Here is a 16,467-nt window from a genome sequence, read left to right as displayed (position 1 = left end):
TTTGACTGTATGATCTGGTGAACTGTAAAGTGCCTTGAGATGACATGTGTTGTGAATTGGCGCTATAGAAATAAACTGAATTGAAATAATCCTGCACCATAGATAAAGTTGTTAAAAAAAACATTATTGCATGCTTTGAATATCTCATAGAGAACCGTTTGATCCATCATCTGACAAAATCGCAAACTTTTCAAGATATGACCATCTGGCTGCTGACAAACCAGCAGAATGGAGCATATATCAGATAATCAACCATTGTAACCTTTGGAGGAGCTGCAGAAATCCACAGCTTAGGTTGAACAATTAGTATTGAAAAGAAAATAGCCTTTAATAAAGCACCTGAAGAAAGACATTGTTTAAAAAAAAAGTGTGCAAAAGACTCGGCGTGCAGTGGTTTAAAGGGGGCAACAATCCTGTTCCAAGTCACTGTACATAATTCAATTCACCTATGAAGGGGTCTTATATAAAGAATGATTAAATGCTTAAATGTTTATTAAACATTTGGCCGCAGAGCAGGGTGAGCCCTATTAACACCAGAAGCTGTAATCTGTCTGTAGTAGATCCAGCATCATTATTCCAGGCTTTTCTAAATGTCTCCAGTCAGACAGAGACACAGACAAATATGTTTTTCTTAGATACAGCCATTTAATAACCATTTCCTGTTGTGTGATTTCCTAGGAGTTTGGCTTGGCCCGCTTCAAGAGCAACCAGGTGAAGGCCATGAAGGGGCTGGAATACGCTCTGTCCAATCTGCAGGGTAGGTACGCTGCCATTGAGCTCAAGATGAGGGCAAGAGGGAGGCGTAGCTTCTTATTTACAGGCAATAAGTGCAAACAACTCATAAGAAAACAACAAAACTTTTCTTTGTTCTTACTCAGTCCAAAGGAAAAAAGAAAATCTGGTCTAAAATGTAAATTCGATTAAAAAAAAACAAAACAAAAACCAATGTAATCTGCTACTAACAGTTACCTGCTTTGTTTTAATCACTCATAGTGTAGCTGTTGGTAGTCCTGTGTTGTGCTGAACCCGCAGCCTGCTGTTGTCTAAAAGGGAGTTCTTCCATTGTTGTGATTCTGTTTTATTGCCCCATTGTTGATGGCTCTGCAGGACTGGGCATCAGGCTGAGCGTTGGGGTGAGTATGTTGGGTGGGTGTTGAGGTGACGACAATCTGACACCGCTGGCCTTTGCCTATTGTTGTCACATGAGCCTGAAACAATAGATAGGCTAGTTCAGGTACTGAAACCTCAAACCTTCATGAAAAACAGTTAAATGTCCTTTAGAGAATGTACTTTCAACAATGTCTTTATTTGGTCGTCATTACATCAAAGCCAATGCTTGTTTCAATGCAGCATGGGTGGCCTAGCATTAATGCTAGCTGTTGTGGAAAAGTGCCCGCAATTTCATATTTCTACTTTTCTTTTGCATGAAGCAACTATAGTGAGACCTGAATATTTAATTGAGGCAACATGCATGGTTACAGTGTTTGCATTGCATTCAGATTAAAAGGCCTAAATAAAGTCATTGTTGTTCAGTACGTTTTGATTCAAAGTTTAGGGGGAGTTCTTGTTGTTTTTCTGTAATCGTAGCCTAGAAACACACCAAGGCTGTGTTTGAATGTCTACCCTAACCCCTAGATCCCTCAATCACTATATAGAGCTGAGACTATACAGTGGACTTTATAGTGAGCTCAGTTAACTGAGTGTTCTTAGAGATGATCACTACTTTCCGCTCCCCGTTGGTAACTCTGCCTCCACCCTGCGGTGCCTGTGCCATCTTTGTTATTAGCCGCCGCTGTCGGGTAGCGACAGTGGGCCACTGTGACAACAATTGCGAGGAGAGCTCTCTGCGTAAAGCATGGTCTAGTCACCATGGTTAATCACTACTTTTCAAGGTGTATTATGGGAAATTTCAAGTCCACTCCTTTTCATTCACTAGACGTTCGGACACTCATCTAAAATATAAAGTGATTAGGGCGGACATTCGGACACAGCCATAGTATTCCAGATTACATGTTTTAGTTGTTTGGTTCGCAGTTATTCTGGTTTTGGGTCTAAGATCATGGAACATGTTGGGGACAGTGTGATGGGTGGGATAGCTTTAAACAAAAAAAATGCATGAGGTTTTCCTTGATCTGTCTTTTTTTTCTTTCTTGATTTGTTTCAAATAAAAATAGTCAGATTTCAATTTTCTATCATTTTAAACATGCAGCTCCACATCTGGTTTCTGTCCTGCCGATGATAAATTATCATCTCTGCCCAAGTTCAGAGAAATTCACTTTAGCTCGAATAGCTTTGTAACATTAATAAAGAAAAATGCAGGATATTCAACCCTTTTCCACAATTTGCTAAATTGTAAATAGGTTTGAAGCAAAGTTAGATTTTAGACTCACAGAGATCTAATCAGCTCGTCAACCAGTGATTTAAAGAGTGTGGGATGACTTTAAACTTACCAGGATATAACAGTGGGAGCATTAACCAGAGAAGCAGCTAGGGGATGGTTATCATGGTAACTGTGGAGGAGCTGCAGAGTCTCACTGCTCACATGGGAGAATCTGTTAGTAGAAGAAATATTAGTTCTCCCCACTAATCTGGCCCTGATGAAACATAGAGACCTGTATAAAGGCTTATATAAAAGAAGGCCAGATAGAGGACACAGTAAACATATGAGAAGAGGATCAGACTACCCCAAAGTTTAACTCTTTATCCTAGATGCAAAAATGCACGGTGCAAAACTAGCACTGTGTCCTGAACGCACTCCTCCCATGCTGCATGTTTATAAAACTTTAGGAATATAAAATCCCCCTCGTCTATAATAAACAGGTCCCAACTAAGTTCAAGGGTTCTTAGAGCTGCAACTAATGACTATATTTTGCTAATTTATTAATTTGTTTATTTTCTTTATTAATCAGTTAATAATTGGATAGCAAGAGGTTCCTTAAAGAAGGTGTTTTTACTAAGTTAAACCAGGTGAAACTAAAACTTTTCCACTTGAGGATTTCTGGATAGAGCATATTGACAGAGGGCATATTGGGGAGTGGCGGCCTACTGGTTAGGGCATAGAGCTTGGACTCCTGATGTTCTGAGATTGAGCCCCACTCCCACAGACCCCACACTGCTCCCCGGTCGCCCGACGATGGCAGCCCACTACCAAGGGGATGGGTTAAATGCAGAGGTAGATTTCTCCAATGTGAGATCAATAAAGTTCAATTATTATTATTAAGAATAAGTTTTTATCTTAAAGATCAAATTACAATTTTGGTATAATTAATGTTGCTCTGTCAGCTAAAGGTATGTTTCAGTCTCTTTACTCCAGTTAACAATTAATTGATTACTAACTTTAATGATTTTAATAATTTTTGATTATCTATTATTTTAATAATCTATTGATAATCGATTAATCTGATTTATTTTTTCAGCTCTATTTGAGGGTTTGAATCAGCTAGTAAAAAGTCGGGTCAGAGGACTGTACCACCCAGGCAGGATCACTGGGTTTTTTCCCCCCCTATATAATGTCCTCATACACAACAGGGATTCACTTGTTTCTTGTATAATTGATTTATGAAGCTAAATAAAAAGAAACTAAAAATCAGAACCCCAATTGTGAGAAGATCCTTTAGATCACTATGACGATTTGAGTGATACAGGTTTTCATTGGGCGAACTGGGATACATATCAGATCCTAGAACAGTGTGTTTGCTGTGCGACCTGCAGGAATGCAGCCCTAACTGTAACACAAGCTGCATGTATGACCATGTGATATTACACAACCAGCAGCTTCATGCACACTGTCGTAGATGCTGAGCAGCTCAAGTAAAAATACAGTTAAGCTGTCCGTCAAGTATCCACTGCCCTGATGGAGCTGATTAATGAAGTCAGCATCTGCCCTTTATAGTTCACAGATTCGTGATCAGTTAAAGCTGGATTGATTTAGCGATATCTTGATAACCAGCTTCATGGTACCGCTGATCCTGATTACCATTGTTGTGGATTAGTTAAATTAATAGATGATGAAGTAATCTTGCTAGGTTGTTTGCTTTGGTACAGCCTCAGTTCATTTCCATAAAAAAACTGTTTTTGTTTTATGTTTCTAAATAAATCTTGGCTGCATGGCTACCTATGAAACAATGCCTAGGAAAAGTTTTCACCTCCTATTTTATACTTAGTTGCTTCATAGCTTATGGTAAAAAGGGATTGTTTTATAGTTTGCACCATTGCATTTTCAGAACATGCCTAAAACTTTACAGATATTTTGTTTAATTCTTTAACAACAGAAAATAGGAAGAAAAAAATAAACAAAACTCCAGCATACCTGGCTGTTCAACCCTTTCAAGCCTGTACTTAGAGCTAGTTCTGCAGGGATTCTAGCTGAATGAGCCAGCAACAACTTGCGACTGAGATTTTTCTAATTCCTGCAGGAAAAAGTGCTTTTTTTTTGCTTGTAAATAGCAGTACTTGAATCTAACCAGATATTCTCCATTGGATTGAGGTGTAGACATCAACCACATCATTCCAACACATTTAAATGTATTGGAATGTTTTAGTACGAACTGTGTTTAGAGGCTTCATATAAAGTCCAATTATCTGGTTTTATTCTTTTTTTACTTTTATACATTTCATTTCACTTCATCAAAGGTTTGTGCAGATCCATAAAATGTAATAAGTTTAAAAACATTTATATCAGTGATTCCCAACCAGGGGTACTGGCACCTCTAATGGTCCACGAGTGCATTGCAAGGTGTACATGAAAATATTTTATTTCTTAGGGAATAAAATAGGGTTGGGATCTGTTTTGCTTTGCAAAGACCCAATTGAAAAATAAAACAAGCTTTTATCAACTAAAAAGTAAGTTTTTCTCATATGTTTAAGTAAGAACAGCCTGCAGGATCAGCTGTTTTTCACATTGAGCTATAGGACCCCATCTACGCAGCTCAGGTGTCTTGATGAAAACAAACTGATTAAGTCAGTCAGGCTATAATTTAAGTTCCCAATTCATCAAGTTTAAATGTGATTGTAAGGGAGTTAGTCAGAGGAGCTCTATGGTGTTATAAATACAGGTTTATAATATTTTGTATTTATTTTGATTCCTTACTAACTTCCAGGCAACACATTTATGTTGCTTTTCTATTTGTGATGTAAAGAATAAAAAGCCAAAGAATTAAATGCTTAAATTAAAAAGATTAAGTAAAATAGTTTTTATCTTATAATTAGTTACTGTATGTTCCACTTCTGGCCAATCGTCTATAATTGTAAAAGTCAAAAAAGGTTGATTTAGATGACAGGTCGGAATGTACCAAAACGGGTATAAATTTGGGGTGGGGTGTGAATACTTTTGCAAGGTGCTATATGAGAGTAAGTAGACTACACTGAGATGACCTTGAAACTTTTCTATTTGCCTTTTATTTTAGCTGAGATGTGCTGCAGGGTTGGAGGAGAGCGGTCGGTGGGTCTCTGCTGTCCGCTCTGCCTTCGTTAGGCTTGTTGATCTCCCTTGAGGTCGAAGGTTCACAGTCAGGGCAGACACAAATATCCTCCACAGCCCTAGGCAGTGAATCTGGTGTCAGGCGGTTCATACCAGCATACAAATGAGGGTGTGCTGGTTTAAGTTCCTCTGTGCTTGATGTTATGTCACCTCTTCTTCTGACACCCATGAGTCCGTAATACAGAGAACCGATGGCAGCTGTCTAGACATAAGAGGGCTCAGAAATGAACTTGGATTAAATTAAAGCCTTTAAAGTTTGACATGTTTAGATGAAGGATTTAGAGTCTCATTTGTTCTTCAAATCTTATTTATTGGTGGTTAAATCTTTGGTAATTGCTTTCTATTGTATTTAGTCAAGATGCTTAAACAACAATGTTTTTTAAAGCATCTTTAGATTTGCTTAAAAACCCCAAAAATATAACAAGAAACTGTGCCTTACAAAAGCATTCACATCCCTCCGACGGTAACAACAGTAGTCGAATATATCTTCACATATTTCTCAGTATTTAAATATTCTTTTTTGAAAATTAAATCATTTTTTTTAAGACTTTATTGGGTCTTCTTAATGTTAAATATTCAAGTTACCAACTGCAACACAGAAAAAGTGGAGGGAATGAATATTTTTGTGGCTGACAATGTCGGGATATTTCCGTGTTTGTTTACTGATTTGAAGGTGAGTTTATTATGTCCCTCACTCCTTTGTTTCCTCCCTCTGATTCCGTTAGGAGAGACGCCCCAATGGCTGCTCAGAGACACCGTGAAACCTCCATCAGAGAAGGCCAAGGAGGCGGCCAAGACTCTGGCTTCAGCTGCCAGCGCTCCACAGAAGCCCCAGCAGTACGTCTGATGGCAGAGCGATGACGCCTTCACCCTGTTTGCACTTACTGTAGATTTATCTTTTATTCGTTTATCAGTTCTTTGTTAAATCTCAGGTCTTTGTATAAAACCTTTTACTGCTTTAGCTGTCAGAAAGTCCAGCTTCCTGGTAGTTTATAATGTTAATTTAAATTTCGGGGGGGGACAGCATTATGTTATGAGTTAAATGGCAAACTGTTAATCGATCATTAGAAAGCATAAATGGTTATGCTGACACTGACAATCACAACAGAGTGGCTTCTATTAGAATGAGCAACATTTTCACTGATTTATCGTGTAATAAGAACAGCCTGTAACTGTATGACTGTCTGAGGTGCAATAATGAAACTGGATCATCTGATTCTGCTTTTAAAAGCTTCTTCTGGAGATTGTTTTGTTTTGATTTCAACGGCTGCATTCCTTTAAGGTTTGAATTCACTGGATTTTTGTCGTTTTGGGATTCACAATAAGTGACAAATGTACTCTTCATTTTTTCAGGTCATTTTAAACTTTAAAATCTCTTGAAAATCCTCAATTCTTCCAATGTTTGATTTCACATCAAGGTAAAATTTCAGAAAGCTCTTATTTGTTTAGATAAGCTCCAATAAAACAAATGAAAACACTGTCTTGTTTCTGGGTTCATCTAACATCTTCTGTGACTGTAGCTGCACTCTGACCTTTAAAAACTGATATTCCAGATTTCAGCTGCACAAACCAAACAGGAAGCCCCCCCCCATAACATTTCAATGCCTTCATACAAATTTCCTGCTCCTTTGCTCAGCTGCGTACATGAGTAAATTACAGCGACACGTTTATGTATAAAACATTTTAATTATATTACAATGAGACAATACACAATACCTCCAAGTGTTTGCTAAAATGTAGCCAGCACCAGGTACTCGTATAGACGCACTCATACTCACAAAACAAAATGAAAAAAAAGAACATCTTCTGTATGCAAATTACACATCCTCTATAAAGGAACATATTTCACAGGTCTCTGGCACAGAACTCTCCCTCCTCTGCTCAGCACGTCAGTCCCCTACTGTTTCTCCGTTGTCCCCTCTGCTAGATCCCAACCCAGGCATCCACTCGGTGGTTCCTACTCTGGAGGACTTTAGCTCAACGCGTGAAAATGCAAATAAAGAACGAAAGAAATAAAAGCTGGAAAGTGCAGAAACTGGAAAGCAGACCTAAAACCTAAAAGGTAGTTAAAGCAATCCATGTTGTTTAACATAAAATCAGGAATAAAAGTGACTTTGTTTGGCAGGAATAACAGTTCTTATGGAAGTCATGGGGTGAATTTTAAAAGCAGCAGAAGACTTGAACTGGTTTTGATCTCTTGAGATGTTTCTCTGTTATTTTGTCCAAGCCTGCTGTTATCTACAACAAACCTTTTCTCTATACGACAGCAAAACGAAGGTAGGCATGGGCCGGTTAAGATACACTAAAGACATTACCTAAGGGGAACAATACCACAACACTAACACAAAAAGCCAGGGGATGATCTAATGTCTTACATTTCAAAACAACAAGTTGCGCATCTCATGAAAAGAACTGTAGCAGTGTGCAGCAACAGGTGGGGAACGGGCAAGATCAGTCTACTTAAAAACCCGTCAATCCTGTAGTTTTTCTGTTATTTTATTTCAAGGGACTCAATTAGAAATGCACCAATAAAGCATCCAGATAACCGAAACAGCCAATTCACAATCAATCTGCCAGTTAGTATAATCTTTTAATTCCTTCATATCCATTTGGATTCATAACACTGCTTCTGTCAGCAGCAGAAGTTTGTTCTTTCTTTTAATCCTTGAAAGAAAAAAATTTAATAGAAATGGTTTAAATTAAAAGCTTTACCTGAAAGAAAATGGGAAGTCGGTATCAGTCAGTAAAAGCCTAATCTGTGCATTTTTCTACTTATTGGCGAAAGAGTTCAGTCCTTTCAATATCTCCAAAACAATCCCCGGCCCATGCCTCTATACATCAGCTGCAGAAGGTAAGCGGAACACAAACAGTCTTTAACTGGTACAATCTCTTGTTTGTAAAGAAAATAACTTTTTGTTTAAATCTCTTCGCAAGGCACATCTTTGAAGGAACTCCCATCCCCACCTAGCCACTCATGAAACAACCAGAATGTCAACATGTCCCGTCAGCTGCTCTATTACCTCTCATCATGAGCATGTGTGCTTTTTTATTTTTTTCCCCCCAAGAATAACTGCATCATTATAATCTCAAATCTGGCTCCCTCTATCCTTGTCGCTTTTCAAACAGGAGGTTCTGTGCGAGAGAATCATTAGAACCCATTAATAATGGTATACCCAGTTGTTCATGTCAACCAATAAGGGCGGCTTTTTTTTTTTTATTTGTTTGTTTTTTGCTACAAACAGTCATGTACAAATGCTCTGACATGAATGTAAACTCTTTATGACCAAAAGAAAATGCATTTTAACCTGGGGTTATATTTTTTTTTTTTTTGCCCTCCTGCAGTGTATGGAGAGAGTGCAGATAGGAGGTAAAAAAAAAAAGCAAACAAAGTGTTGGTCACCATAAATGCACCACAGAGTAAAAGCAAAGTAAACCACCTGCTTGTCTTTAAAAACCCCTGCCCTGCCCGCCCTCCCTTGTCCGAAAGCACAAGATGGTCATATTGCTGTGAGTTGAGAAGTCCCCCTGATCGATGGGTAACACTATTGTTTCTTTTTCAGTTTGGGTCGGACCACCTGGGAGCTCAGAGGATAACACCTTAAGCTGCCATTGATTATTCTTTTGTCGCTCCTCTCCCGGTGGCTCCCGCAGAACAAACTTTTAGTCAACATACAATAATTGTAAAAAAAAAAAAAAAAAAGCAGATGAAGAAGCGTCTAGCGCAGACGTTTTTAGCCCCCCGCTGGTGTCAGTTCGGTAGAGGTGATGGTTGGAGGGGTGGAGGGTCGGACATAACTGGAAGCTGCCATGGGTGTTCACCAGTGTTTGTTTTTTCTGTTTATTTCCATGACAGAGTGGAGACTCGGGGTTCTGGAAGGGGTGTGGCCGTTTGGAGCAGACACCAAGAAGCACTTTTTTTTTTTTTTGGTGGTTCTGATGACCCTTCAGGTTCTGGAAGTGTTGAGAAGACAAGTAAAAGGAGGGGGAGTGTGACCTGAGTTGGGGGAGGCGAGGAGGAAGAGGAGGAGGAAGGCTCACCAAGGCACAGAATGACAGCAGGAGAGTCACCCAAGAGAGAGGGGGCCAGTGTACGGGCTCCCCTGCCCCCACTCTCCCTTCAACAAGCCTGGCGTCCTGTCTGTCTGTCTCTTTTATATAGATATATATATATATATATATTTATAGATATAGATAGATATACTCACTCTTTTTTTGTCGTTTTTCAAGGTTTAGAGAACATTTAGGAAAATATAATACAAAACTCAGTACAAGAAATATAGACTACACTAGCTGATTTCACTTTAAGTGAGGAGTAGCTTCTTTTCTTTCCAGGGTTTTTTTTCTTAGTATAGTTTTGTATTTTTTTGGTCAGACCCACCCGCCGTCGTGGACGGGCAGCTTTTCTGTTTTTTAAATTTTTTTTTAAAGTGCCAAGCTCTACAGACTGCAAGAGACAAGGGCTGGGTGGGGGCTACTGATAACTAACACCATCAGAGAGCAACAGGAGCACCTCGTCCTTCCAAAGCCACTGTTGTGCATGAGTTACAGTCAAAAGACAGCAGGGGATCAAAAGTAACAGACAGCAGAGAAGAAAAGATGATTACTGCTGTTAGAGAAACTGAAGGAGGGTTAATGTTGGTTACCTCTACATAAAACCAATTTCCCCCCGCTTTTAATTGACCAGCTTTGACCTGCTAATTGGACGCCAGGGAAGAAAGCGACAGAGCTGCAGAGAATTTTCCTTTTTATAATGCTAGATGGCGCCGTGCAGACAGGGTCAGGATCAGTTAGTGAATCCGACACAAAGGTCAGGCTAACAAGAAACAAAACACAAGAAGTAAAATCTCCCAATAACAATAGCTCGTGGTCCACCAGGATCACTTCAAAACGTAAGAGGAAGCCTCTTATTGCTACATCAATTAGCTACTGAGAAGGAGAAAAAAAAATACACAAGATTTATAGCTGTAGGACAACTCCTTCCTTCTTCTTTTCTCTCTGACTTAGTAGTCCATCCACACCATCTGGTGGTATAGTGTAGTGGTCAGTAGTGTGGAGTTAGTGGTTAGGCAACCCAACCAGAGGGAGACACGGGGATGCGGACAGGAACTGGCTGATCTATTTACACTGTTTCTGCTCTGCTGCAGCTCTGACGTTTTACTTTTGGATTGCGAAAGCTCTTAATTAGCTAAGCTAAAACTTTTACACATTTTTTTCACATCGAAACCACAAACCTCAACATGCTTTATCGAGATTGTATGGGATGGACCAGCATATGAGCTCTAGAAGGAAACCTTTTGGGCCACATTATGTGACAAAGAACACTAACAAATCATGCTTAAATCACCCAAGATCCACTGAGGAAGCATAAAGATGGATCTAGGTGTTATTACCTTCATATAAAGCAGTATGCTTTAGGATATAATCCCTTTAAATAGAACACAACTTAATGTTCTACTTGACTCTATTTATTTATTTTGCACTGCACTGAACCTTTCCATATCAATGCCTTTTGCACCGTGACTTTCAAACTGGTTTCATTTTCTCCTTAACTGTTTACATTCTGATCACTGCTTCACTTTTATAAATGGTAATGTTCATTTCATTTCACTCTTGTGAGCTGTATGCATCGAAATTTCGTTTTGTATACACTCTTAGTGTACAAGATGACAATAAAGTTAGTCTAAGTCTCTAAGATCTTCTGCAGCAGTGATTTGGGAAATAAATGACGCTTTTAGACAAAACTGGCTTCTGAGGTTGTGACTTTGCATGTATTGCTGTGCAAACAGAAGTGCTTTTTTTCTTTTTTTTTGTGCAAAGCCTTTTATGAGTTGTAATGCCGCTGGAAGTTGACTGAAGCTCGATTTGGCGTGAAGCTATTAACAGGTCAAAGCTGCTCACCTTTACCCCCTGCAGATCTATCTGATAGGAAACACCACAAACTCTCCTCTGCACTGTTTGAGCCTGCAGAAACTTCAGGTGAGAAGGGCTGTGAGGGCGGGGAGGGGGGGGGATGGGGGGGGGCGTTGGAAGCAGGATGCATTAGGGGAAGATCATGGTTAGGTGTGAGGGGGGTGAGGGCTCAGCTACCATGTCAGCCTGCAGAGTTGTGGCCTGGAACAGGTGGAGGCTGTACCGCCGTTGTGGACTGGTTTGATGCAGGTAGCAGGCGGTGATGGAGAATCGGGGGGGGAAGCAGAAAAGTCGGGAGAACTGCTTGTTTAAGCACCGGGAGGCGCCTAACAGTGGTGTGGCTGCAGTCTGTGGGAATGTGCGGCTGTGTAGCTGGTGTCGCTGGAGCTGCTCTGGACGCTGTAGTGGTCCTCCTCCTCCTCTTCACCGTCGCTGATGCTGTCTATGCTGTCCGCCTCCACCGGTGTGAACTCCATACCTTCGATGTCCACCTCTGCTTACACAAAAACAAGAAGACAAGAGGAGAAATGTTGGCTTCTGCTGAACTGTGGCGCATACGGCGTAGCTGTGAGGGAGGTCTGCGGTTTTAACCTGGATGTGGACCACCTTTAATGCGGAGTGAAGGAGATCTTTGTGCTCCCGCTGGTAAATCCCCTTTACATTGATAAAGAACCACATATGTGTTTACCTCTTGCAGGATTATTAACACTCTAAAGCTGCCCAAAGCTAAGCAGGACAGAGAGCTCTGGAAAAAAGCCAGTAACTTCAGGATTCGGATGCTCCCCCTAAGAAACACTACAAGCGATCTAGCCACAACACAAAAGCATTTGAGCGCAGCGCTGAGTTCAGCTCCAACACTGACAACTTTCTTATCTCTGAACACCTGCTCAGCGACACAACGGGTTCTTCTGACTTCTCTAGAGATTTTCAGGGGTTTTTGCATATAAAACACCAGCCTGACCTCAGACTGTCTGTTATTTCTGCAGCTGACACTCCAGCTTTTTCCTCCCCTGCATCAGTAGCTGAAACGCTTGTTTATCTGAGGTGTTAACCTTTAACCCAAGGGGGACTAGCCTGTCGACATGCTCTGATGTGACAGTGAGGCTGCTTTCCTTCATCACAGCTATAAGGCCTATTTATTACACCAGAAAAATATGTCCTCTTTTCACATTCAGCCACGTCTGTTTTTAGATTTTATGTGATTAACCAATGCAAAGTTCTGCTTGATTGCAAAGGATATCAAATATGTATTTAAAAGTTTTCACTAATTTATTTAAAAATTAACACTGTTTTTTCTTTTAGAATGCCTCTCCACAGCCTAATGTCGCCACCCTGTTTCATAGTTGTATTAAAGCTAAACACATAGTTTAGTATATACCTTCACAATATATGGTTAGTGCAAATCTATTTCTTTTAGTGAGAAATCTGAAAAAAACAGGTTTGTACAGAAATTACCAGATTATATTCCTGATTTCATAATTCTACACTACAAATATATAGAAATAAGTAAAAATGTCTTAAATAAAGTGTATTTACCCTTAATTTGAGCTACTAAATACGAATCTTTGCCAATGGAATCAGCATCTTTACTCTTAAAATGAGATAATTAGATAATATCCACTTGAAATAAGTCAATGCAACCGTTTTGCTTATTTTAAATGTCATCCGTATTGTTCCATTACCTCCTCAATCAAATAAAAAAAATCACTAATTTTAAGAAAAAATGACCTATTTAGATTTCTATTCTTTGCAATGAAGGATTGTTTTACCAGTAGCTAATCAATAATCCCATGTGAGCTTACATGAACAGTTTAATAGATTTATGGTCAGATTTTAATTGGTGGTATCAGAGTAAAGGGGATGGACGCCACATTTTCTCAGCGCTTTGTTAATTAATTCTAAAATGTGTGTAACTTTGTCTGTCGGATGCAACCTTAATGATGGTGTGAACGAGTTAAATTTGCATGATTTTCTTTGCAGTGCGTTTTAAATTGACTTTAGAGGGAGAAATTAAATGAAGTCTCTGGTCTGCAGTAAATGCTGGATCTATGGCTCTGTTTCTAGGACCTCCTCAGTGAAACGTCAGCATACCTTGCTCTGAGTCGGTGGAAATGGTAGAGCCCATGCTGTCTGTGCGGATGCGCTCCACGGATCCCGAAACAGAGAGCTGCTCGAGGCGGCGTTTGAGGTAGCGGTGCTCTCGTTGAAGCTGCTCCTTCACGTTTAGAGCCTTCCTGTCCTGCTCCTCCAGCTTCTGCAAGACAAAAAAAACCCACAGAAAATGCAGACATAAAATAATAGAATTGATATATTTAAGATCCTGCTGTAGAAATACACATTTTGTTTGGTTTCCTTTTAAATGCAACTCAAAATGAAACCTTTTATGAAGCCTTTGTGACCAGTTCTTGAAATATATCTCAGTTTTTAAACCCTCCCCTTCATAGTGCATGAAGTCTATTACTGTAGAGTAACATTAGATGAAAAGCTATTCTAAACGTATATCTGCCTTACATTAAAGGGATGTTTTTCTGTTTTGAAGGTTGCCTAGCAGGAATGGCCCTCCATATCACACCATATTTATGCTACAGGAAAACAGGAAGTCATAAATGGCACCAGTAATTTTACAAAAAATATATTTTTTTTCTCAACACTTAAACATTTGCTACATTAATAAAAGTGCTCAGATTAAAGGCTGGTTTTCTTTGAACATTTCCAGGCAGAGTTTAGACAAAAGCAATAGAATAGGAAATAACTTAACTGCTTTGAATGGATATTTGCCAGTGTTGCAGAAAACTGTGGCGTGTGATATGATTTAGTAACTTTTATAGCTATAGGATCTATCTGCTTAAAACCACAACTCTTTTAAAAGGTATTAAAGCTCCACTTTGACACATTTAATGAGTGAAGCAAAAAGTAAATGAATAAATAAACATGAGCACCACAGTCAAATTCTGACTCTGTTTGGGGTTATATTTTGCTCTCATTTGCAACTGAAAGTTTTCGGTGGTAAATCAAATTAACCCCGAGCCCTGAGGCCTCCTGTGAAACAAGAAGACACGACGCAGTGACGAGAACCAGCATGCAGCGTCTGAGCAGACAGGACTTGCGCGGTAAACAGGAAATGAAGGGTTAAAACTCTTGACGTTTGAATTTTCCATCCAACCACAGTGTTGCTGCCTGTAAACACCGCGATCAGTGCAGCATGACCCCATCTTCTGCAGCCCAACAGTCCATGCATGAAAAACATTTCTTAAGGCTTTTAATATTCCTCCTCTTGTGCACACAGCAGATCATTGCATCTGTGAGTTTATAGTGTCCTGAAACATGGAGAAGCTGCTTCTATACAAACTAAACGTCCCATTATCTTCTTATCTATAGATCAGCCACCCAGCCCTCTGCTCAGTCCACTTTTTTGACTCATTTGTTAAGTTTGTTTTTTCTTCCTTTTTGTCCTGAATTTTTCAAACTATGAAAAATCAAAAAAGAAGATTTTTCCTGATTTCTTAATAAGGGATGTTTTTACTTGGATGTGCTTGTGCAAAATGCATGTCATTTCATAAAAGCCAAGCACAATTATTCATATTGTGTCTTAAAAAATGTCCCCAGCAGCACCAAACAGTGCAGTTATGAACTGTTATTACATGGATAGCATGTTTTTTTTAATATATATATATATATATATACACATAAATATGTAAAAAGATTGTTTTCAAAGTGTGCATATTAGCACATTTGGTGGAATACAAACACTGCAAATCCTCCTAAACTCATCCTCTGCCCTAGGAAACATAGTGGTGGCAGTGTCATGCTGAGGGAATGTTTGGCATCAGGTACAAGGAAGCTGGACGTACGTACTATAAGTCAGGATAGTAAAAAAAAATAGTCAGGAAAAGTCTGTTTTCCTGGATTTGATGTAATGGTATCAGGTTATAAATGTCATATTAACAAAAAAAAAAAAAAAAACACAGATCAAGCCATTTAATTGAAAAAAACTCATTAAAACAAAACCTCACAAGCTGTGGTTGTCTTGAACAGTAGCAACCAGCCTATAACCACAGAAATGTAATTTCGCGGTGCTCTTTAAGTACCTTGATGTGCATTTTGGCCCTTTTCAGGAGGCTCAGGGTGGTGTGTCTCGTACTGTCAGGACCCAAAGGCACCAGCTTCTTCAACTGTTCCAAGTAGAGCCTTAACTTGGCACGTCTGCAAGCAAGCACACAAGAACAAAATGAGTCAGCACCCGTCAAAAAAACAAAACAAAAAAAACAAAACAAGTGAGTGCACCCACACACCAGAACAGAAACACAAACCCACACAGACGCACACATACAAGTCGAGATGATTGTCCTTAAACAGCAGAAGCTGCTCCTTGGGTCCCCTGATATTATTATTAGGGTGTGTCTATGTGGACCACTTTGAGCAACTATGGCCGACACTCTGATTGTTGCAGGTACAGCTCAGCTTTGGACCGGGAGGTGGAGGGGAGCTATGCAAAGGCTACTTGACAAAGACAAGGAGACGTCGCTGTGTTTGTGTAAAGTTGGAAAACATTCTGTAATTTCAATAAATTTGACCAATGCCTTAATTTTTTGCTCTGGTAATTATTTTAGCAGAAAGTCCCTTCCCTTTGAACAGATTTTATTTTTAAATGCTTGTTGCAAACCATTTACCTAATGATAAGCATAAGTGATTATTAGGGGGGAATGGTTTCTGCATACATATTGCTGTTTTTAAGGCTTTAAGTCATTAAAATAAGATTCCAGGGTGGTAAAGTGGGGGGTCTTCACCTGTATGCTCTGTCATACGCAGCACATTTAGGGTTTTGAAAAGACACAGGGAGCAAAAACCCCCGACACACATGGTGTGTGTGTGTAAGCAGAGTCAAAGCTGGCTGTTTAAGGCCATAGCCGTCAAATCGATATATTACAAAAAAGCAGTTTGATCTTCATTGAACTATTATTGCAACACTAATGTGCTTTACTGCAAATAGAAACTAAAACAGACTCTTAATTTACAGGCTCTTACTTTTATATTTCCATATTAAACATAGAAAATGAATAAAAAATGTGCAGTTGAGG

The 16,467-nt window shown here is 39.4% G+C and overlaps 2 protein-coding genes across 3 annotated transcripts in view; one reads left to right on the top strand and one right to left on the bottom strand.

The window, feature by feature from the left end:
* Positions 1–6,950, top strand: part of LOC107091121 (PRELI domain-containing protein 1, mitochondrial-like) — a 12,417-nt gene extending 5,467 nt beyond the window's left edge. Inside the window, exons 5-6 of the mRNA XM_015384874.1 lie at positions 679–757; positions 6,205–6,950. Coding sequence (XP_015240360.1) covers positions 679–757; positions 6,205–6,326 — 201 coding nt within the window. The 3' untranslated portion in view covers positions 6,327–6,950. The remainder of the gene's footprint in view (positions 1–678; positions 758–6,204) is intronic.
* Positions 6,951–7,145: 195 nt separating this feature from the next.
* mxd4 (MAX dimerization protein 4) overlaps positions 7,146–16,467 on the bottom strand; it is a 33,841-nt gene continuing 24,519 nt past the window's right edge. For both annotated transcript variants that reach the window (XM_015384896.1, XM_015384897.1), the window contains exons 4-6: positions 15,478–15,592; positions 13,481–13,643; positions 7,146–11,882 (exon numbers count right to left, since the gene is read on the bottom strand). In XM_015384896.1, coding sequence (XP_015240382.1) covers positions 11,716–11,882; positions 13,481–13,643; positions 15,478–15,592 — 445 coding nt within the window. In that variant the 3' untranslated portion in view covers positions 7,146–11,715. The remainder of the gene's footprint in view (positions 11,883–13,480; positions 13,644–15,477; positions 15,593–16,467) is intronic.

The sequence above is a fragment of the Cyprinodon variegatus genome, unplaced genomic scaffold (genome assembly GCF_000732505.1).
Source record: "Cyprinodon variegatus isolate N-32 unplaced genomic scaffold, C_variegatus-1.0 Scaffold326, whole genome shotgun sequence".
NCBI lineage: Eukaryota > Metazoa > Chordata > Actinopteri > Cyprinodontiformes > Cyprinodontidae > Cyprinodon > Cyprinodon variegatus.
Note: the sequence above shows the minus strand (reverse complement) of the source record. Positions and strands in the feature narration are given on the sequence as shown.